The 22,654-nt window shown below is 39.9% G+C and overlaps 1 protein-coding gene across 2 annotated transcripts in view; it reads right to left on the bottom strand.

The window, feature by feature from the left end:
* Positions 1–22,654, bottom strand: part of slit2 (slit homolog 2 (Drosophila)) — a 420,226-nt gene that overhangs the window by 127,338 nt on the left and 270,234 nt on the right. For both annotated transcript variants that reach the window (XM_078215445.1, XM_078215451.1), the window contains exons 6-10: positions 20,509–20,580; positions 17,975–18,046; positions 16,388–16,551; positions 13,685–13,829; positions 117–188 (exon numbers count right to left, since the gene is read on the bottom strand). In XM_078215445.1, coding sequence (XP_078071571.1) covers positions 117–188; positions 13,685–13,829; positions 16,388–16,551; positions 17,975–18,046; positions 20,509–20,580 — 525 coding nt within the window. The remainder of the gene's footprint in view (positions 1–116; positions 189–13,684; positions 13,830–16,387; positions 16,552–17,974; positions 18,047–20,508; positions 20,581–22,654) is intronic.

Genomic DNA, 22,654 nt, shown 5'->3' with positions numbered 1-22,654 from the left:
TCAGTTTGGATCAGTCAGCCATTACCATTTCAAGATTGTTGAACACTTGAGCTTTCCTTATGGAACAAACGCTGAATAATCTTCTAAGGATTTGGAATAGTTTTTCTTCTACTCACATTCTTCGCAACCTCTTGTAGGGTGAGAAGGCTCCAGGGGGGATGGTTTTGATTGAGTTTTGCTCCAGACGTCTGGGGGGGGTGAAACATAATTTGCTATTAAAAGTACATTCTTAAAGTAAAGCACACAGCAGTGGCGGTCCACACTCAGCCTCTTGTTAACATTCATGTTTACTCAGATCACATTATTTGGGCTCCTGTTAACGTGGATAGCCAAGTGCCGATGACCTTCCCTCTTTGTCCAGGCGAGATTTATCTCTTAGAGTTGCACACATTAAATACCATGCTGTACAGGAAATATAATTTCCTTTACTGCAAAATAAAACTCGACCAAGCTGTTTGACCAAGTTGTTTCTTTCCTGATGAGAAAGGTGACCATTTTTTTGCCACATTCACATAACTAAGTGATATACATTGATGGCTTGTAAGCAAACAACTTATTAAAATTTATGTCATGACGGTGTTACTGCTACAGGAGCTACTAGTTTAGCATTGTCAAGTTGGCAGTGGACATATTATACCCAAGGTGATTTTTACATTAAACATCCTCCTGCACAGTCTCAAGAGTGGAATAACACAGAATTATGGTCTTATAAGGATTCCACTTGAGACTGCCGTAAGCAGTATAATGATGTTTCACATTAAATGTGTTGTAGGCAGGCTCTGTTGCCTGATATTTTATGAGACCAGATTCATTGTGCTGTCTGCAGTAATACTGCAATAGTTGCTGTGTGGGGTGGATTATACGTAGAGGATGGACTCCCAACACCCCAATCTAAATGTTAGGGACAAGCCGGCTGTAGTTGGATCACCCTGCTTTAATTTTTCAGATGATTGGCCTTTAATTATTATGAAGCGAGACTTCTACCCTTCTCCAAGAGGAAATCCCACCTCATAGAGCTGCTAAACCAATCAGTGACCAGCAGCTTGAACTACTGGCAGCATCACCGGGAGCGATGGTCATGGTGGAGACTAGATGAGGGTGTAAGGACAAAGGGTGGGGGGGGGGGGGGGGGGTAAGGGTATGGGGTGGCATGAGTTGGCATTGGGGCCATAAAGGGCTGTGGTGGTATGAGGTCTTGGTTAGCATGGAGGGAATGAGGAGACATGGAGTGGACTGAGGGGCATAGATTGGCATGAATGGAGAATGTGTGGGGTGTGAAGGCTAGAAGGCTGTTTTATTTTGCAGCTGTGACCAAAGAAGTGGATCACTGAGGCCGGTCTTTCACCCAGGCCATTCTGCACCCAACAGCTCCGGTGCTGCCTCAAACCGGGGCAGGCATGCATAACTCCAGTTACACTCCGATCCCCACTAAATGTAAACTTCTGTGGCTGGTTTTCAAAAGTTGGGCTCACGGGGCTAGAAATTCTCCCGATTCTGCACTCCTGACCCAGGAGTGAAAATTCAAACCAATTTCTCTGTTTATGAAGAAAGCAAACCAAACTAAATTCAAGTATTTTCCTCCTCTGAGAATCTTTACCTTATCTGCCTGAAACCCGGGCTGGTTAGGTGGGCCCACAGGGTTCTAGTCCACTGGTCGGAGAACCAGTGGGAGCCCGTGTCAGTTCCATGGTATTATTGTCGGGCCTTCCCTGGGATTCAGGACCTGCTAAGAACTGCCAGTCGTCAAAGGCCAGCAACTCTCAACAACATTGGTGCCACTGAGGGAGGGGTTGTACCCGCCGACAACGCACTCACCAGAAGCCCAGGATTAGCGAGCGATCCAGGCCAGGGGTGAGTGAGTATAATAAGGGGCCTCAGGATGAAGGAGGGGGGGAGGGAGGTAGGAGGCAAGGGCAGGGGGTGGCTTTCAGCGGTCCCCACTTTCCGAATGCTGGATCCTTTGATCGAGTACAGAGTGCATGTTAGTGAGGGATCTCCCTCGGCTAAGCTGACAGGATTTGTTGGGTGACTTCGGGAACCATGGGAGATTTGTGCAGCCCCCATTTAATCCTCAAATCACCATTAAATTATGATGGGCTCAGAGTAAATGGGTGTCAACTCGCTCATTAATTAGTCCAATTGATATCTTGCCACCAGCTACTGGGAATCCCATGTCACCCCCTTTCACTCTGTGACCTAATTGGGGAGGTTTTGCTGTCTCAGGGAGACTAACGTGAGGCTTTTCCCATGATTATGTAGGCCCAGTCACCAATCCCCTGCATTAAGCCCAGCCTCACATTTATCTATCTGCAAATAATATAATTACACACGTTCTCAAATACTAACACATGGATAGGAATTTGCATAACATTAATCAAACCACATGGGAAGAAACTCTCTTCCCCTCCCTTCCTGATATAACCCTTTAGATGCTAAACATCAAATAGTTTACTTTGGCCTTACAAACTGGGTAACAGGAACAGTTCAATCATAATTATCAGCTGCACTATGCCCTATTCACTCTGAGAATTCTTAGCTGTAACGGCGGTGGATGCCATCATTCGTGTTGTCAGGGACAGAATTATTTTTACCACATCCCGTTCCCTAACATTCCTTTGCTCGCTGACCCACATTGGTTCCTGGTTTGGCAATACTTCACTTCAAAAATTCTCATCCTTGTTTTGAAATCCCTCCATGGGCTTGTCCCTCCCTAGCTCTGTAGCCCCCTTCCAGCCCAAAGATCCCAGCGCTCTTTCACTGGTCCCTTGTCTATTCTTGAGCCAAGTCAATTTTGTTGTTGTTGGGTTACCTCGGTGAGCTACCTCTGGTCACTCAATTTGCATTCACTGAACTCTGATAATATGCCGATGAAGCCAGAGGCCAAACTTCAGATAATTTTGGGCTGACACCACACTCACTGCACACTCTTGTTAATTTCGGGCCCAACAACAGTACAAAGTAAATTTCCACACGTGCAGAACTCTGCCCATGAGTGAAACTGAAATCCATTCTCAGTACTTCCACAGAGAGGTGAACGTTTTTATTTAATTATTTCTTCAATGGATTTTTAAAAATGTGTGTACCATATACACACACACACAAGAACATTTCTACAATGGTGTGAAACCTCTAACACAACTGCCTGGCTCCTATTCACAGCTGGTCTCGCTTAAAGCTGCTTTAACTGGTACCAGGATGTGATCGGAATTTACATGAGGTTTCAACAACCTGAAGACAGTTTCAGCTGTAAACATAGCTCAGTACAATTTCAGAGCTTGGAAACTGAATGAGGGTCAAGCAGAGAGTCTGAATTCCACTGGTGAATGCAAATGAAAAGGATCAGTCTGTACTACAGACTTTTCAAACTCTGTAGATTTTGCTTTTACTTGCCAATACCATAATTATGTGTTCCTGCATGTACTTTTTTATGAATTAGTTTTTAACTTGATTTGTGTGACTGTGTGCAGAACATCTGGGAAACGTCAGTTCCAAGTAGTATTAGTTTCCTACAGTCCACTGAATTGCTGTAAACAGGTTCATTAATTTGCCACATAATTGATTTAATTGTCGGACACATCGAGAAAGAAATATTTACAGCGAAATGTGCAGATTGGGTTCTGCTGCCAAATCTGTTTTCCAGGTTTGCTTTTAAACGCAGGCTATTTTATTGGGTATTATTTCAGCAATCAATTGTTCAAGGTGCATTGAGTCTGTTCCAAACACATTCTGCTACCTACAGAATGAATGACAGTATGGGACAGATTATGGAACTGAAACAATTAGTTGGTCTGGGCAGGATAACTCGCCAGACTCTCTCTCCTTGGGGATGTGAGGTATGCACAGGTAATTCTGCTCATCATCCTTGGACTTTCTACTTGGAGTAACTTACTTTAGCTCTGAGTGCATGCATAGGGCCAAAGGTCATGTAGTGAATCGAAAATTCCACTTGCGAGCTGTAGGTTCAAGTCCCATTGTAGGACTTGAGTGTAAAAATCTATTTTGATGCTTCAGTAAAAGGGTGATGCACTGTTTGAGATTGTCTCCTTTGGATGAGAGATTAAATTGAACAATGGGGTGTGGCAGGATGTTGGCTATCCCTGGATTCTAATCAATATTTATCTCTCAATTAACATTGCAAAAACAGATTAACTGGTCATTATCCATTGTTGCATGTGCAAGCTTGCTGTGGGCAAATTGGCTGCTGTGTTTCCTGTATTACAACAAGGACCACACTTCAAAAGCACTTCATTTTCTGTTAAGTGCTTTGGGATATCCAGGGGTGATGAAAGGTGCTTTATAAATACAAGTCTTTCTTTTGTTTTGGTTTGCTATCCCTACCTTATATTGAGTTCAGTTAAACTGTGCTACAGGCATTTTATTTTTCATAAAATACAACAATGCCATATCACGTAAGAGGCATAATTGTGTAATATTAAAGTACATTGCTTTCAATGTTGATTTTTTAAAAAATACTGATACCAAGATATTAAATATGCCTGAAGAAGTTCGGATACATGATACAAATGATCAGAGTGGGACACAATTTCCATAAATCGCAATGGCAAAACTGTTATTGTAAAGTTGACAAAGGTAGGCAACAGGATAGAAAGGGTTTTAGAAAATCAATTCAATTTATTATGTTTCTGTCTATCATCTTATGTTATCGTATGACCATTTCATCCTCTCCAGTTTTTCTTTCAAGTGCGTTACAAGTATTTATTTATTGAGTGAACGTAAAGTCCCTAACACAAGCAGTTTCTTCTAGTCCTGTTGTGTTGAGTGCGGATAACTTTACGGGTTACTTCATGTTTAGTGTATGTGCGGATATGTGGGTATAAGTTTATGTATGTGTGTGGTTTGGCATGGGTGAGCATATGTGTTAACTGCATGTGTGTGCGTGGCAGGAACAAGGGGGTGGGGGGGAGGTATTATTATGCTTCCATATGGTATGTTTCATCTGTAGCTTTTTTTCCATTGCTGATGAAGAATTTTATCTGCAACCCCACCTTCTTAATTCTCTGCATTGGTGGTAATTGGGGATAATTTTTGTAATGCAGCAAGTTGTGAAGATCTAGAAGGCAGTGGATGTGAGGTGGTAGAAGCAGATTCAAGAATATTTTTCAGAAGGAAATTCAGTAGATACTTGAAAACAAAACATTTGCAGGGCTATGGGGAAAGACCAGACATGTAGGATTGACTGGATAGCTCTTTAAAGGACCAACAAAGGCTCAATGGACCGAATGCCCCCTAATAGTCTAAGATTCTACAAAGAGCATTACAGAAGAGGATAAATGGAGAGACACAGGTATAGCACAAGCGGAGGCAGGGCAGAGTCGCAATGGTTGAGCAGATGGGAATGTTGGTTCAGCCTAGAAATGCTTCAATGCCAGAGAGCTGGAAAGATGGTTGATGCAGAATCTATGCTTACATATTTTTTTGAAGAACATGCACCTTAAACTGGGCCTCAGGATAAGGAGTTGTCATTCAGGGATGTCCTGGAATTTTGGTATTAGAATAAAAGCTTCATTGTGGGCAGGATAAAATGTGAATTCCTAAATCATTTCAAAGCTTTAATAAGTAAATAAATGTATGGAGGGAAAAGTTTCATTGCCAGGTGAAGATATTTTAGCCTGAGGAATCAGAAGGGATACTACACACTTCTGCTGTGATGTTGGCACATCAGCTAAACACATGTACTTGTAACAAAAAAATTCAGTCAATCTGAATGAAGAAAACTCCTGACAGGACAGGGTGTGACTTTGAAAGTTGTGTTCAGACAGATTCAGATGGATTTTCAGACAAGCTCAGGCCCCTCCAAAAATAAATTTTTCTTACGAGGTCAGCATTGAACTTAACAGCAGAAAGGAGAGCGGAGTTTGTGGTTAACAGTTTGGTACAGTAAAACACTCAAGAGTAAGGTTCACTATTCAATGCAAGTGCAGAAAAATGTAGGAATTTTATTTTCCATAAACTCTTACAGATTTTTCTATCTGATAAAGATTTTTCTATCATTTTGGTAAATCTTAGAAATTATGTCATACCTCCCTTTTTATCTTTCCAGGTTTTAAATCCAAGAGTCCCATAAGAGATTAAACGCAATGTCAGCTTTAGAAGCACGTATGACCAACATCTGTACATTTTATGCTGCAAACTATCATCTTGTTTGCATTTTGCCAGCTGTTCTGCAGAGTAAATGGGAAAAGCATGTACGAGCAAACTGAAGGCTGACTGTTAAATGGCAGTGGGGATTTATTACAGCTTCTGTGCTGAACATACGACAGATTGCTGAAATGCAGGTGTAATCTTCCTCTGTAGGAACAACCGACGTAATTGTGATAAAGTGAGAAGGATATACAAGGAAACCAGTGCTTGATACTGGGCACTTCCAGATCTTGAGATGTAACTTAATTGAACATACTGGACCCAAGGATAAATTGAGACAAATCTTTGTCTTTACCACATGAACAATAATCTGATGGTGAGGACTGTACATCTGTGTAGAGAGTGCTTGATTTTCACTCCATTGATTTCAGTGAAATATGAATCAGGTAGGTTCTAAAATGGGTGAGTAATTTAGTATGTCAGGTTGGCATCTAGGTGGTAAAGATAAAAATGTGTGTCTTACCAGATGAAAGCAATTATAATGAGTGCACAAGGATGAGGAAAAAGGTACAGACATACAGGGCTGGATTTTTATCCTTGAGGTGAGTAACGGGAGGCTGGAAATTCCTGGTTCAACCCATCTGCTTCTGGGGAAAATGCTAGGAAAGATGGGATGTTCATTCCACGGGGGCAGGTGCTGGCTGCAATTGGGGCTGTCCAATCTGGGACAACATTTGGAGGCAGTCACTGAGGCTGCTGGGTACTGAAGCAGGCTGTTTAAAAGAACTACCTTGATGCTTTAGGATTTCATCCCAGTTATAATATAATCAGAAAGACACTCCAGTCCTTACCTATTTTACACCCCCTCACCTCTGATGCACTCCCCTTTCCCCCATCCATGTCACATCATATCCTCCAATAGCACCTCATGACCGCTGTTCCAATTCCATGCCCATTCACCTGCTATACACTGTATAGAACCAATGAACCCTATCGTGACAATAAGATGGGCAAAAAAAGCTTTAATAAAATACAGTCATTCATTTGTTACTTTCCACTTTATTTTTAAAAATCTCCTTTTTACGACAGGCTAATAAAAGTGCCAATTATCCAGGCCCCTTAAAGTATCGACAGTAAAAGTTACAAATATTTGAAACCTCTATCTTGGTCAAATAAACATTGTACAATTGACAGAAGACATCAGAAAGCTGGAACTGTCAATAAAGCAATATTTTCCCTGGGACTCGGGTGTTTTATACTCTAATGAATGTCTGGGCCCTCAGCCAAGCCTCATTATGCATGCTTGGCTGAGAACCCAAACATCCATTAGAGTATTGAAACAGCTGTGCAAAGGAAAACATTGCTTCCTTGACAGCTCTGACTTTCTGATCTCCTTTGTTAACTGCACAATGTTTATGTACACAAGATAAAGAGGATTCAAATGCTTGCAGTTTCTGCTATTGTTACTTTAAAGGGTCAGAAATATTGACATTTTTATAGGCCTCCAGTAAAAGGGAGTATTTTTAAGAAAGTGAAAAATTATCAATAAATGTCTTTATTAAAAAGTTTTTTTAAACATATTCTAATGGGCTAACATAGGGCTAATTGTTTCTATGTGCTGTATAGTGGGTGAATAGGTATGAACGTGCCATAGCTTGGCATAGGGGACATGAAGGGCCATAATGGGTGGGTGGGAGTTATACCTTGGCATGGGGAGTTGAGGAGGACCTTTGAACTTACCTTTCAAATAGTTCTATGCTGACTATGGTTCATGACACCTCTGCAGTGCTGCGAACCACAAGTCCTTTAAAAATTCAACTCCATGAAATTGCAGAGGATTAGGGTATGCCTATCCCCGCAATAGAGCCGGCCAAGTAGGGAATGCAGGATGCCAAACCGGCCCACACCCTTTAAAGGCACTCCTGAAAATCAGAAATCCCAAGAGTGTGTTCGGGAATCCCAGAATCTTGATTCAGCCACCATTTTTATTTCTGTATGGAGTCCCTGAAAATCCAGTCCAAATGAACAATAACAATTAGGTCAAATGAAACATCCTGAACAGCAAACAACATTTTGTGATTGTCATAATTGCACGTCATCTAACCAACCTCACACCACCAGAATGCTCATTACCAAAACCAAGCTAACAGGTTAGTTTGACACTGGAACTTAACAATGTAAGCACTAGGCTGCTCAAGAAAGTACTTTTACCTTTCGAACATTGGTTAGGGCAGCATAACATTATCAACATTCTCCTCTCTCTGCTATGAGGGACTAAACTAGCCAGGGAAGACACTGAAAGTGATCTGAAAGTGAGGCTTAACAGTGATGCTCTCCAGTCATTGTAAAGAAGCTTTACAAAGAGCTATATTAATGATGAGTAAAGTATAGGGACGATTTCGCACATTTACATTCCCAACGTTGAGCATTTTGTATTATGAGCACATATTAGGAATTCAGCTGCAAAGACCAGCAGGTTTTAATGGATGGAAAATTCTGTGAGCCAGTTGACCTCCTCACCCAAATTTCTAATAAGCACTCCATGCTGTGAGCAGGAATTTGTAAATTATACCCTAATGAGGCCGAAGACATTGTGCCGAAGCTATATAGTGCTCTGGGCAACCTACCCCTTGGATACAGCTTCAATTCTGTCACCAAGACATCCTAGACAAAGCATAAAAGACAATTCCAGAGACTTGAGTTATGAGGAAAGATCAGAAAAATGTAGTCTCTTCATCTTGAAATTAAGCAAATCAGAGGGTAGATGGGACCTTATCAAGGTATAGGATTCCAAGTGGAGTAGAAAAGTTAATCCTGAGCACCATATCAAGTTAAGTTATTACTGAAAAATGGGGAAGAAAAGAGAGAACCAGTAAAAGAAAACATCAAGCCTGATGTTAAGAAAGAACTTTTTGACTCAAGATTTTAATCACTCGGTGTGATCTTTCAGGTTGGGCAGCGGAAATAAAAGCTCTAGAGTCATTCAAGAGACATGTTATTGGCTGAGTATGGATGGATTTGTTACACTGGCTGAAAGGCCTCCCTCTATTTATTTAATACATACCATTGAGAATCGCTCAAACATTACTAATGTGGATTCCAAACTTTGTCATGGGAAGCCATTCAAAATTAGAATATTACAGATGCATGTAAAGATCCTCCCCACTGGGAGGCATGCTGGACAACCCTTTGTGCATCAGAATAAATAATTTCAATGTTTACATCCATCTTTTTAATGGCCTACTTAACATTAGAATTACAATCATGGATAAATGAATAGCAACTTTAAGTTATATGTTGTTGCCCTGATTGAACTTTACGACTGGGCGATGCAGGGTTAAAGAGACACCAAAGCAAGAAAAGATGAGTGACGGGGAGAATCCAGGGGTCTTCTTTACTTCTTAAAGTGTATGTATGGATCTATAGACACTATCCATCTGTTTTCTTAATAGTAACAAGCTCAGCTAGCTGAACATCTGAGACGAATTTCACCCATGTCCAGGCATCCTTTGCACACTATTTACCATTACCAGGGGAGGGAATTCTCTCAGCTTAAGTGAAGGGAAATCTAATTATCCCTTTCATTTTTCTGTCAAATTGTTTGTTCTAGACTCTGCTCTATCAGAGTGGGACATCAATAACAAACGCATGCATGCATTTTCCGAATCATCTTATTTTTTGTTTTGAATCCCTCGAGGAAAATTCTCAGAGCTGCAACTAGTCTTGGCGACTAGATATATTTACCAGCCTTTTCTCTGTCTCTATATAACTATTGAAGCTAAATTACTTGACCTCTTCTAACTGTTCATCCTCATGTTTTCTCAGTTCACAAACATAAATCACCAGGGTAACTTATTGTGGTTATGAATGTTATGAATTGGAATAGCGCATGTAGTAAATCAGAGTGACACGAGATCGCATCGCAAGATCGGATACTGCAATGTGCACAAAATATAGAACACCATATACCTGATAGATAAAAAGATGACACTGGTTCATACCACAAAATCGAGAGCTTGTGGGAATATCAGTCTTTGTATCACCATTATTCATGCAGCCCTCAAGGCCTCTGCCCCCCAGTTCCAAATATAAAGAGAATTTCTGGCAATATAAGCATTAAAGAAAAATTTCCCTCCTCTGCTGAGGCTGGAATGTTGCTGGAATTTCATGGTCCACCGGTGGCAGGATGGTAGGCCAGGACGTGATGGGGAAATATGATTGGGCGCCATGCCAATCCGGGGCTGGTTAGCACCCAACTTTTACACCCAAGACTGGAACTCTGCCCCCAATATAAAGGTTAGCCACATCCGTAGGTAAAAAGTGGTAGTGTCAGAGGACAACAATTATTGTCACTGGATTAAAATTAGTTGATTCGCTAAATGCATTTGCATATTCCAATTGTAATGAAAAATCGAAGTGTGACAGGTAGGTGTGGGGAAGCAGGTAAGTGACTGGTTGATGAGCATTTTTGATTTAGCTTATCTAAACCATGGAACAGACTGGTTAGCCTTATCTTTTTTTAAATTAAGGATATTACTATGAAAAAAGTGTACTAAGTAGTAGTAGGATTTATCAGTATTAGTAAGTTCAATTAATAGTTTTAAGGTTTATAAATATTGCTAGAGATTTGTTCACAGTAGTAAGATTTACTAGGAGTAGCAAAGTTGTTAACTACGAGGGAAAGGGCAGGACTGTTCTGCCCTCCGGAGCACACATATTGTGCTATGTAAGAACTCCAGGACAATTCCCATGTCCCGCCTAGCCACTTGTGTAGCATTTGTTGTCAATTACAGCAGCTTAAGTTCCATGTTTTAGAACGTGAGCATGAGCTGGCATCACTATGGTACATCCATGAGTTTTAAGGGTTTTCTGGACAACATATTTATAGATGGCGACATTATGGCACAGTGGTTAGCATGGCTGCCTCACAGCACCAGGAGTTACTAGGAAGAATGGAAGAGCAATAGTGATAAGTGGTTCAGTAGTTAAGGGAATAGATAGGCATTTCTGCAGCTGCAGAAGTAAATCCAGGATGGTGCGTTACCTAGATAAAAGCAAATTACTGCCGATGCTGGAATCTGAAACCAAAAGAGAAAACACTGGAAAATCTCAGCAGGTCTCTTATGGTGCGTTACCTCCTTGGTGTCAAGGTCAAGATGTCACGGAGCAGCTGCAGAGCACCTTGAGAGGGGGGGAGGGTGAACAGCCATCAGTCATGGTACAACACAGGTACAAACAATATAGGCAGAAAGAGGGAAATGGTACTACAGTCAGACTTTAGGGAGCTAGGTAGTAAATTGGGAGGCAGGATCTCAGAAATAGTAACTGCTGGATTATTCTCAGCGCCATACACAACTGAGTACAGAAATAGGAGGGTAAAAAGATGAATGCATGGTTGGAACATCTGGACAGGATCTAGGAGGGATGGGTTTCACCTAAATGGAGTCAGGACTGAGTTCCTTGCTAGTGCTATTGGAGACAGTTTAAACTAACTTGGCAGGGATGCGGTAACCAGGAGATAGTATCAGAGAATGTCAGAATACTGGGACAAATAGATAGCATTAGAATTAGGAATAGCAGTTAATAGTTGAATCAGAGTGAGTGAGAAAGTATTAAAGTCCAAATAAAGGTTTCTGTGCCTGTATGAGTTGGGAGAACTGGATGACAGGTCAGTGGGAGAACATTCAGGGGACGATGATTATTGTACAATAAAGTTGAGGCTGACAATGGAATAAGACAAAGATCAATCCAGTGTGAGAATAATTAACCGGCAAAAAGAATGGATCTGGGCCAAATTAATTAGAGTCAAAGATTGGCAGAAAAAACACTAGCTGAACAATAGGCTACCTTCAAAGAAGCATTTTTCAGGCACAGTTAAGGTATATTTCCTTGAAAGGGAAATGCAGGACAAACAAATCCAGGATGACGAAGGAGATAGATAAAGAAGTAAAAATGTGCTGATGACAGGTGTCAGGTAGAAAATAAAATGGAGAAATCCGGCTAAATATAGAGGTTCAGAGAGGTGGCGAAGAAGCAAATGAAAAGAGACTGGCAGCTAACATAAAAGGGAATCCCGGTCTTCCAATAGGCTTTGAAGGGATTAATACATGGAGGCAGAGGTCTTAGCTGAGGGATTAAATGAATATATTTGCATTTGTCTTTACCAAGGAAGATGTTGTCATTCAGGTCGTGGCAAAAGAGGATGCAATTCAGACACAGCAGGGTTTAAAAAATGAAAAGGAGGAGATGTTGGATCGGCTGTCTGTACTTAAAGTTGGTAAGGCACCAGGACAGGATGAGATGCATCCAAGGCAACTGAAGGAGAGAGAAAGCATGAGTGAGAAAACCTAGCCACATCAGGAGATATTAGGGCAGATAACCAAAGGTTTGGTGAAAGAGGTAGTTTTCAGGAACTTCTTAAAGAAGGAAAGAGAAGTAGAGTGGAAAAGAGCTTTGCTGGGTGGGTGAGGAGGCTGTGGTAATTCCAGAGTTTAAGCAGGCGGCAGCTGAAAGCACAATCATCAATCGTGGAGCGATTCAACTCCCGGCTGCGCTGGAACGGAGATGCTCATTTTCGAAAGTCTAGTCCCCAGCCAGTGGACTGAGTCAGACCCATTTCCAGCCAGTGATCCCTCATCAATGAGAGCTGCTGAGTTGCTGTTGCGGGACAGGGAATTTAAAAATATGCAGGCAATGTCGTAAGCTTTCTTATTTCAGATCTTCAACATCTGCAGTATTTTGCTCTTGTATTAGTGCCAATAACCTTTTTGGGTTACACTTGATCTAAGCAGTAAGATTTTCACAGTAACTTCATTGCAGTGTTAATGTTGTGACACTAATAAATAAACTTTAAACTAGTAGCAGGGAGCATATATTATGATATAATGCAATTTTTTAAATCTTTAACTTAAGTATTGGCAATTATTGAGTGAAAAAAGTTAGCTGAAAATGATTTTGGATTACATTTTAAGAGATCACAGACAGATTCTGTAATCTCAGGCTGTTTTAAAGTAGCAGCTATTGTGTCGCTCCCACTGAACATTTAACACTGAAAATGTCAATAATTGGACTACCAAAGGAGCGACAGGTGCTGAATACTCTTACAATGGGGGAGTTTGTTGTCTTCACTGCCTTGGTGGAAATGTTGTGAGAAGTACCCTGCCAGTTACATAACCTGTCCAATTCTTTATTTAATTGATTTGAATCCACTTTTCCAGATATACAGCCCAGGCAGTGAAGATCAAAAATTACCCCAATAAGTTATCAAATGAAACTGCTTGTACCACATTTTTTTTTATAACAGATATATCATTAATTATTAGCTAACAAGTTAAAACTATTTCCACGGCTGTATGTAATTCAGCTTTCTAATAACTATATACCTCCCGGGTATAATTGAGTATCAATTATCAAGCTAACCTTTCTACTTTTCTGTGCAAGGGAATATATCTGAATTCCTCAGCTTTGCATAGCGATACAAAAGACAGCAGTTAATGCTCTTAACTGAGCAGTCAGATTATTTACAAAGGCAATTACACTGCAAGGGTCGCACATCAGATGAGTAAAGAAGCGAGAAGCTTACATTTCAGTGATGCTTTCGGGAAGCTTGCTGGATATCTCAGTGAGGCCCTTGCCACGACAATCCACAATACTGTTGCTACATGTACAGACCGCTGGACATGACTTTGAATGGACACTGCAGGACTGTGTTGTTAAACTCTGGTGCCCTACAGGGGTGAAGAGAAGAGCAATGACATCACTGAAAACTAGAGTCATTATGAATTTCTTCCCTCTTAAAAGTGCGCTACACTGGCCGGAATTCTCTGACCGCGCCCAAAGCTGGGATTCTCCGGTCACGCTGCAGTGAATGGAAATTTGGCTGAGTGGTGGCGGGGCGTGTCTGACTGAAGAATTCCAGCCACTTTATTAAATAATTCATCTGACAAGTTTGAAATGAATTATATAATTTCAGTGCCTCAACAAGTGCAAACAACTAAACCATAAGTGACTGCAAAACATTCAAAGAAGATTGAATGACAGACTACTCTTTAAAATAAAATTAGTAGTATGAGGCAACGCTACTTTATCACCATTGTTCAGTCAGAATTCAAGTAAAAAAGAGTATGTGGGTGCTTTAGATATGACCTCGACAAACAAATTCATTGATAAAGTTGGCCACATTTATAATATTTATCTTGTATTTATATTACTGATGGGCAGAAGGATAAAACATAATCAGAATTCCAGAGCACCCAGCTAAACACTTGATATTGCAGTGCATGCAACAACATCAGTGAGATAGATTTACCTTTGCCAGTATATTACTTCATATTGATTAATAAACACAGTCAGGTTAAGTGGATGCATCAATTACTTACCAAGTAATATTTCTATATGAATGCCAACCATAACAGGATTCGCTACTCAAAACTTACAAATCCGGTGAGCATAAAGCCCAATATCAAGTACTGAGAATTCCACCCTTAATAGCCAGTGAATGCAGCAGGAACTGTGCACGGAACTAATGGGTAACTGAAAATGCATGTTAACTTCAAAAAAAATCCCTGATGTATAACAGTGAGAGTCACCTGAATAGAATCGTTCAACCAAGAGTCCATCCTCATTACTTTTACATCTGTTCCTTCCAAGCCATGTGCCTATAGCAGTGTATTTGGTTAGGTGGAGCACAACTGGGGCTACACCTGACTAGGTGGAAGATAATGCAAATATCTGGTGCCAATGCAGGGGCTAAATATTTAGTTCAATTTAGCTTAACTCTAATTCAAGAGCGTCATTTATTGCTATGCAATAAAACATTTTTAAATGGTAACAAAAATGCAAAATGTAAATGCATTGGAATTATGAAGCAAATGCACTCTCTCTTACGCCTTGCAAATATTAACATCAGCTCTCAGTGAAGTAGAAGGAAAAATCCAACTCTCAGGTTCAGATGATTAACTTTACTTCCATGGTATGGGACGTGGACCAGACACCTCCATTGGATAAGATGCATTTAATTCACTAAACTGAACCCCTATTATTTACTCTGCTGTGTTATAATAAGCCAAAAATCCTAGATTGTACGACACTAGTGACAAATGAGGAAAATAAACCTAATCGTTTAGCACCTAGATTGTACATGCATGCTTAAAAACATTCAAGGAGATTGTTCAGACAGAAATGTTTTGTACATCAGGACAGAATTTTGGAGATCAGAATGCAATTCCCATCAGATAACAATCTGACCAACATCTAACAAAGTGTAGAATATGAAAAGAGAAATAAACTTGCCTTTATTCTCATCTGGAAAGCAGGAGGAAAGAAATGATAAAAAATACATCACGATTAATACCATGTGCTTAGTCCTTCCAACAAAACCACTAATGATTGGCACAGGTTGTAAACCCAATTACAGTTAGCAGCTTTCTCAGAAGCCTAGAGCGTGACAGCTGAATTTAAAAGTTATATAAAAAAAGCATCTTTGCCTTAATAAAAAATAAAAGGAAAGATGTGTGGAACCCAAGGTAGTCGCTCATGGGAGCGCCATACTCTGCAAGCAACGTCGGAGCAACATTTCATGTCTAATTGCCTAATGACAAAGTCTCCATATAACATACTTTCAAAGCAGTTGTACCATCACCAGGAATGTTAGGTGTTTTTTTTTCTTATCTGTTAATAAGATAAAAAAGGGATCTAACAATAATTGAGACTATCTTTCTCTTACATTCCCATCCTCTGGAGCTACAATACATCCAAAGATCTAAGCAATAAAAAGCAACAAGACTTCACACTGAGAGACACTGCTATAATCATTCCCCAAATCTCTAGCATTACTATTTCAAGAAAACATGTATAAAGAAAAACAATTATAAACAGGTGAAAACAATTGCTATTAAAATATTCTGCAACATCTCAGCTCACTGCAGGATATTATGCTGTAACAATGGATGTATTAGTGAACTTGTTGGAACTATATATCGTATTATATTCAATTAATTTGCAATTTTCTAAGTAACAATAAGAGCAAGCACATCCATTTTAAATAAATACATTTAATGATTTCAAAATCTAAATTGTTTGTAAAAATCCAAATAATTTTGCACATTATTGAGCAGTTAAATAATTAAAGCCATAATCCTTTGAATATTTCTGCAGGTGGTGTGCACCTCATGACTGCAGAGTGGCAGCTTTACATAAAAAAGCAATAGCAGACAAGTTTTTCACAATTTACAGACACACGCTTTGACCAATCTCCTTTCTCAATACTTCCTTTATCTCCACTTACCAGAGCAAATAAACTCCTTCTTTTGTACTTCTGCAACATTATGGCCCCTCAGGTGCCCAGGCCCTGTGCATTGAGTGTAAAGCCCAACCCGAGGGCGCTGCCGCAACCAATCGGCAAGCCATGCTAAATGGCAGTCGCAGTACAGGTTGTTTGAATGGAGCCGGCTGGAATAAGAAAGCGAGGAACAAAGTTATTACATTTAGATGAACAAAGGAGAGTGAGCAACACAATTTCAGAGATCCACGGTTTATGTAATAAGGAGAGCAAATGAGGAATCAATCCTTTAATCTCATCTGTAAATTTAAGGCTCCCTGACAGGACCATTTCCAATCTTTCCACCCTTTTTTTTTCAACCAACATTTGTGTGACAGCAGCCTTTTAGCTAGAGATTAATTAATTAATAAAAGTTGGCTCAGTTGTCACAAAATCAATTCAAAGCATCCCCCCTTGACTGGATTACGAGCTCAGCAAACACCTAAGAGCCAGAAACCCAATTATGGAATTCAGAAGCCTAAGTCCAACCAAATGACAAAAAAAGCAAATTGCACCACAGTGGTAGCATACCGTACTGTCAGCAAGAAAAATAATGCTAATAGAAGCTTTGGCTCCCAATTAAAAATACCAATAAGTCTTGCCATTATTAGTCTCTATAAAAACTGCCTTCAAAATCCTTTTAGCAGATGACATTCATTTTCCGCTGAACAAGGCTGAAAGTAACTCAATATAAAATACGCCTTTCATATCAATTTTTTTTCTGGTTTCCTCATTTCTTGTTTAATCACAGAAAAAGGATTAACAGATTTTGGCCCCTTGGGAGCTGTGCTCAATGCAATCTCCGAAATTAAAAGACGCAAATGGCAGTGAGCGGGGGAATTAAGTGAGCTGTTTTCCCTGACAGGACCTTCACAAGAACATGGCTCCCATCCAACAGGCAAAAAGCACCTTGCCATTAATAAAATATCAGACAAATGTATCCTCTAAATTAGGCAAATTGCTTCGGACTGGCTTTCATGTTCCTCAAAGTAAAATAAAGGATGACAAAAGCTATAAATCAAGCTGCTGTCTGGAATCCTGCATTGACTGTGTAATGTCATTTCATCAGAACCTTTTAGTCAATGCATTCAATCCTAACAAAATATACCCTAATGGATATTGAAGCGCAGGATGCCATCCTGCATGCTAATTTTCCATTTAGGAAATTACTGGATAGACAGCTACTTTTAATTAAGTCCTGTACTTTGGAATACATTTTGCAATATATGTGCCTCTCAAAGTAGCACTGCGACATAATTTGTTTATAAAAATAAAATGAGAAAGAAACCTCGTAAACAAATACCTGCCACAAGCTCGAATTCACCTCCAGCCAATGTCATTACATCTATTATCATAGATATTTTTAAGAAGCAGTTACAAAGAAATGTAAACATGAGGAAAGACTATCGCACTATGCATTTTGATGCAGGTTTGGAATTTTGTCACTATTGAACCATTTTTCTTTATGTAGTTATCACCAATTTGGATAACGCTTCTACTTGAATACGACAAAAATTATATTTTGTAGCAATACCGCGTTTCCTTTTTACTCACAAGGTTCTCAGCCTGGGCATGTGGTTGAAGCTTGCCACTGAGAGTCGGGAAATATTGTTGTTGTTAAGTGTACTATAAAACAAAAAGGTAAAATATAAATTTTACAAGATTATCAAACTACTCACAGTTGTTATTCATTTTAATTGCTTTTTTTTGCTGTTGATGTAGCTGTAAGTCTCTGACTAATGACGTGAGGGAATAAATGTATTCTCTTTTCGTGGGAAGTTCAAAGAGCTATAAACAGACCACTTCTGTGAGGAGTCCAAGTATTTGATGTAAGATCATTATTCACAACTGTATGCTTCATAACAGAATGGAAATGTGCGCTTTGAAAATGAGGAAGAGGGGAGCCACTGACACTGACAACCCTTGTGTATTCCACTATATATCACTTTGAAATGCTGATAGCAGCTCTTTTCTTCTAATCAATGCCTGCTTACTTGGCTGAATAGTGCAACTATGGTGCAGGTAAGATTGAATGTTACTTTATGAGGGCTTTACCCATTTTTTTCCATGGCCTATAGTAAAATTAAGAAAAAAACACAAACTATGTGTGATAAAATTGTAGAAACCAGTGCTACTTTTCCTAAATATTATTTTTGACAATGGCTGGAATTTTCCGGCCCCATTGTGGCGGGACCCTAGTGTAGGAGACTTAACGCCCTGGCCTGGCCTAAAGTCTATTGACTTTCAGGACAATCCCGACTGGAAGCGGGGCAGGGAGATCCCGCCCCATGTCTACCATGTATATCCTTTTGATAAATACAGTTGCTATTAAAATAAAGCGTCACCCCTTCATTATTGGATTGAGATGACTTATTCATTGTGGCATCCAAATGGAGAATGAGCAACCCTGGTGGTTTATTTCAATCAGATAAATCGGATAGCTGCTCACTGTGTGAACAGTACCTGCTCAAACCAAGTTAAGATGGCAAATTAGAACTTCAAACACGGATCAATAAACAACACTTGAGCTGAAGCAGTTTTGTTTCTAGCTTCTTTAGGAAGATGTACCCACAGACGGAAATGGGCATAAAAGGTCAGAAATAATCCAACCGCACTCTAATTGCTTTTCCCTCTCTCTCAGCTATGTCAACTGTTGTGCTCTTCCCACTAACAATAATTTACAGAGAGCCCTCTTGCAGAATGCGTACAATTATTAGAAGTCCAGAGTAGATTATGATTGACATAAAACATATAAAGTGAAAAGAAAGATTAGTTTCTTAAGTACTGCAGTTTACAGCTCCTCGTTAGGTTAGCTAGATGGACTGTAATCTTCAAGGACAATATTGAAATGTCATTTTATAGTTACTTTTCTGATATAAAAGATTGAACACTGATTGACTGGTTATCATGGAAACCAATAGTTTCTCACAGAGATATCTCAGCTGCAGTTTAAAGAAGACAATACGTACAATTGCACTAAATATAGACAGTAAGCACTCTTGAGCGTTGTTCTATAGCAGTAATGCTGTATAAACTATAGTAGAACTTGCCTGTTGAAAAGCAATCCTAGTCTTTTAACAACCACAGTGAATGCAAACCACCCTTCTTCCAGCAGAAGAAGCAGACATTTTAACTACATGGCTGTAAATCAGCTGCTTGAAAACCAAATGGGTTGGGGTTAGTTAATATGTCAAATTTCCTGAAAGGCTTTTTCTAGTCTCGAGCTTTAGCATTAATCGACTGGATCTTTAACAGCTACTGAAACCAAGCAATGACCTTCAGTCTTTCCAAATAAACTGTGCTGAGAATCAAGTAAGTTGATCCAAAAATCTAAGCAGCTCGTCAGGGTGTGATCCCCTCCTTTTTGATGGAGTAGAGGAGCCAGCCTTTGTTTTGGACATCTGACGATCAAAACATTTGCAAAAAGGGGAACTTATTCTTGGCTTCCTCACATACCTAGAAATATCTGAAGAATGTGAAACCCAAAGTCCCAAGGCCAAACATGTCAAGAATGTGCTAAGTGCTTCAAATTCTCCCAAGCTTTGCTTTTCGTTTGACCAGACTTCACTAGTACATTAAAAGGTCAAATCTTTATGGTTGAGTTTCTCTGGGTACGTCCTTGGTAGTCTGTTGCAAACTATCTCTGGTTTCAGGCACTGCTGCAGTATGTCACACTTATTTTAGAATTGCTAGGATCGGTGCTAAGCTTTCCATTACACCTATAGATGTGATGGAAGTCTTTCTGAGCAATCCAATTTGTCAGTTCATATACTTAACTAAAAACAACTTTACTTGATATGTTGTAGACATCAGGTAGCTAACCTGCCATTTAATCTAAGATAATATAATCCCACATACACATTCACTGAGAGGCAGGTGGTCCATTGAAGAAGAAATAAAGTAAAGTATCTTTTGCAAATCCTTACATATGGAAGAAAAAATGATCTAACATCCAGCAAGAAGTGTTTACTCGTTCTCAGGCTAACCCTGGACACTTTTTACTGCGGAAAGTTCAACCTTCAAACTAATACATATATAATCCTTGAGCAAAGGGCTGCCCTTTAGAGACAAATTTAAGCAGTACTCACAGCACTTCCAGGTCACGCAGAGCCCTGAATGCTCCATCCTCAATGCAGCTGATCTGGTTGTAATCCAGTTGCCTGTTAAATAGATTAGAAGGATAAACTTAGAGAAGCAGAATATTAGCAGTGTTATTTACCACAAAGCCTCCCTTAAGGCTTTTCTGTAACTAGGCCTGTCGCATGAAATGCGCTTACAGGTGCTATATCAATCTTTCTCTCTTTCTCTCACTCACACATATCCACTGACACACACTCAAACCCATCCGCTCTGAAAATACTTTGGCCTTTGATATTTATTCATCTCTCTGTATTAACCGTCTGAAATTGTCTTTCCTCGGACTCGGTGCAAGCAACTGCAGTTCGGGAAAGCTCCAGTAAATAATAACCGCACCTTATATTAAATGCCGACGGAATACAATTTCATTACATCAAGAAAAGCTATCCATTAAAAGCTTTCAGCATCATCTCACTGAAACAATTTCATTAAAGGGAAAGGACTGTAAATCACTTAATGTCACACTGTTCCCCTCGGTGACCTAACTGAATCCATTTATCAGAGGAACCCGGCTGCATGCTAATTCCACCAACCTCAGCAAACACCAGAGACTTCTCTCATTCAGAGCGCAGCTTGCGTATTAGTATCTAAAAGTACCAGACAGTATCAAAAGTCAACAAAGCAAAGAAGCAGATAACATCCAATTTTCACTGCAGTTAAATTCATAGTCAAATTCAGCGTTGGAAGAAAAAGCAACCCTTTTTAACGAACAAACCTTATTTGGAAAAGAAAAGCAGGGCAATATGCTTCGTCTAAATGAAAGCAACGGAGGCAATCAACCTCTTGATAGCAAGTGTTTCCATATTCTGTGGTGGTGTGAACTTATTGAAGACCCTAGCAGAAATGAAGAAAGTTATGAATTTTAAGCTAAGTGACAAAGTCGATGAGCTTCAAGTGTTTTGGAAGATTCACCTTTACTGCTTTCTTCCCTTCATACGTAAGTTAATATAGATAAATATGTAGGAGGAAGTAGGATCCATTCCGCAATTAAAACTGTCCTTCAGTTGTCAAAAGCTGCAACCTTTGGTGATTCAAATCCACAATAATGGATTGAACTTGTCAATCTTAATTATGGTAGCTTGAAATTGGGCATTGTGGGAAATGAAAACTGGCCTGGGAAGACTTCAGAAAAATATATAAATGGCATCACAATCTGGCTGGGCTGAAAAACACTTTGCTTTTCTTCTCCTTCTGCCTGCAGACTAGAAATTCAAGAAACAACTGGCAGAATCCTCTAAAGTTTTCATAAAATCGACCTTTTCTGGCTATTTTTTGCAGTTCATCCATGTTTATTTTTTCCTCAAGAATATTGTATAATCAAACAATTGTTACAGTACTGAAGTAAGCCATTCAGCCTAACGTATCTGTGCTGACTCTCTGAAGGAGTAATTCATAGTGCCACTCCCCTGCCTTCTCCTCAAAGCCCTGCACATTCTCCCTTTTCAGAGAGTAATCAATTCTCTGCTGAATGTCTTGATTGAACCTGCCTCCACCACACTCTCAAGCATTGCATTCCAGACCTAACTACTCGCTGCATGAACAGGTTTCCCCGAATGTTGCTTTGCTTCCTTTCCAAACCCTTTAAAGTTTGCTCTCTATGATTCTCAAACCTTCTACCAATGGGAAGTTTGTCTCTATCTACTCTGTCCAGAGCACCCCCCGCCCCTCCTGATTTTGAATACCTCTATCGAATCTTACTCTCAACCTTCTCTTCTTCAAGGAGAATGGTGTCAACTTCTCCAATCAATCTACATAATTGAAAGTCTTCATTCCTGGAACCATTTTTCCGGCAACCTCTCTTTGCTTTCACATCCTCCCTAAAGTATGGTGTCCCCAGAACTGATTAAATATTCCAGCTGAGGCAACACCAGTGTTTTATACAGATTCATCACAACTTCTTTGTTACTTCCATGAACAACCACTCTTCATGCATTAATCAAAGGTGTATTGGCAGGATAAATATGAGAGGACATCGCAGCTATGTCCATCACCCCGGACCTTTACAGGTTTTCACAGTGATTGCTGAATAGCTATCAGCAACAGCAAGTTTGGCTGATTTCACCCAATCTAACCCAGGGCTGGAATAACTCAGAATTG

Source organism: Mustelus asterias, chromosome 1 (genome assembly GCF_964213995.1).
Source record: "Mustelus asterias chromosome 1, sMusAst1.hap1.1, whole genome shotgun sequence".
Classification (NCBI taxonomy): Eukaryota; Metazoa; Chordata; class Chondrichthyes; order Carcharhiniformes; family Triakidae; genus Mustelus; species Mustelus asterias.
Note: the sequence above shows the minus strand (reverse complement) of the source record. Positions and strands in the feature narration are given on the sequence as shown.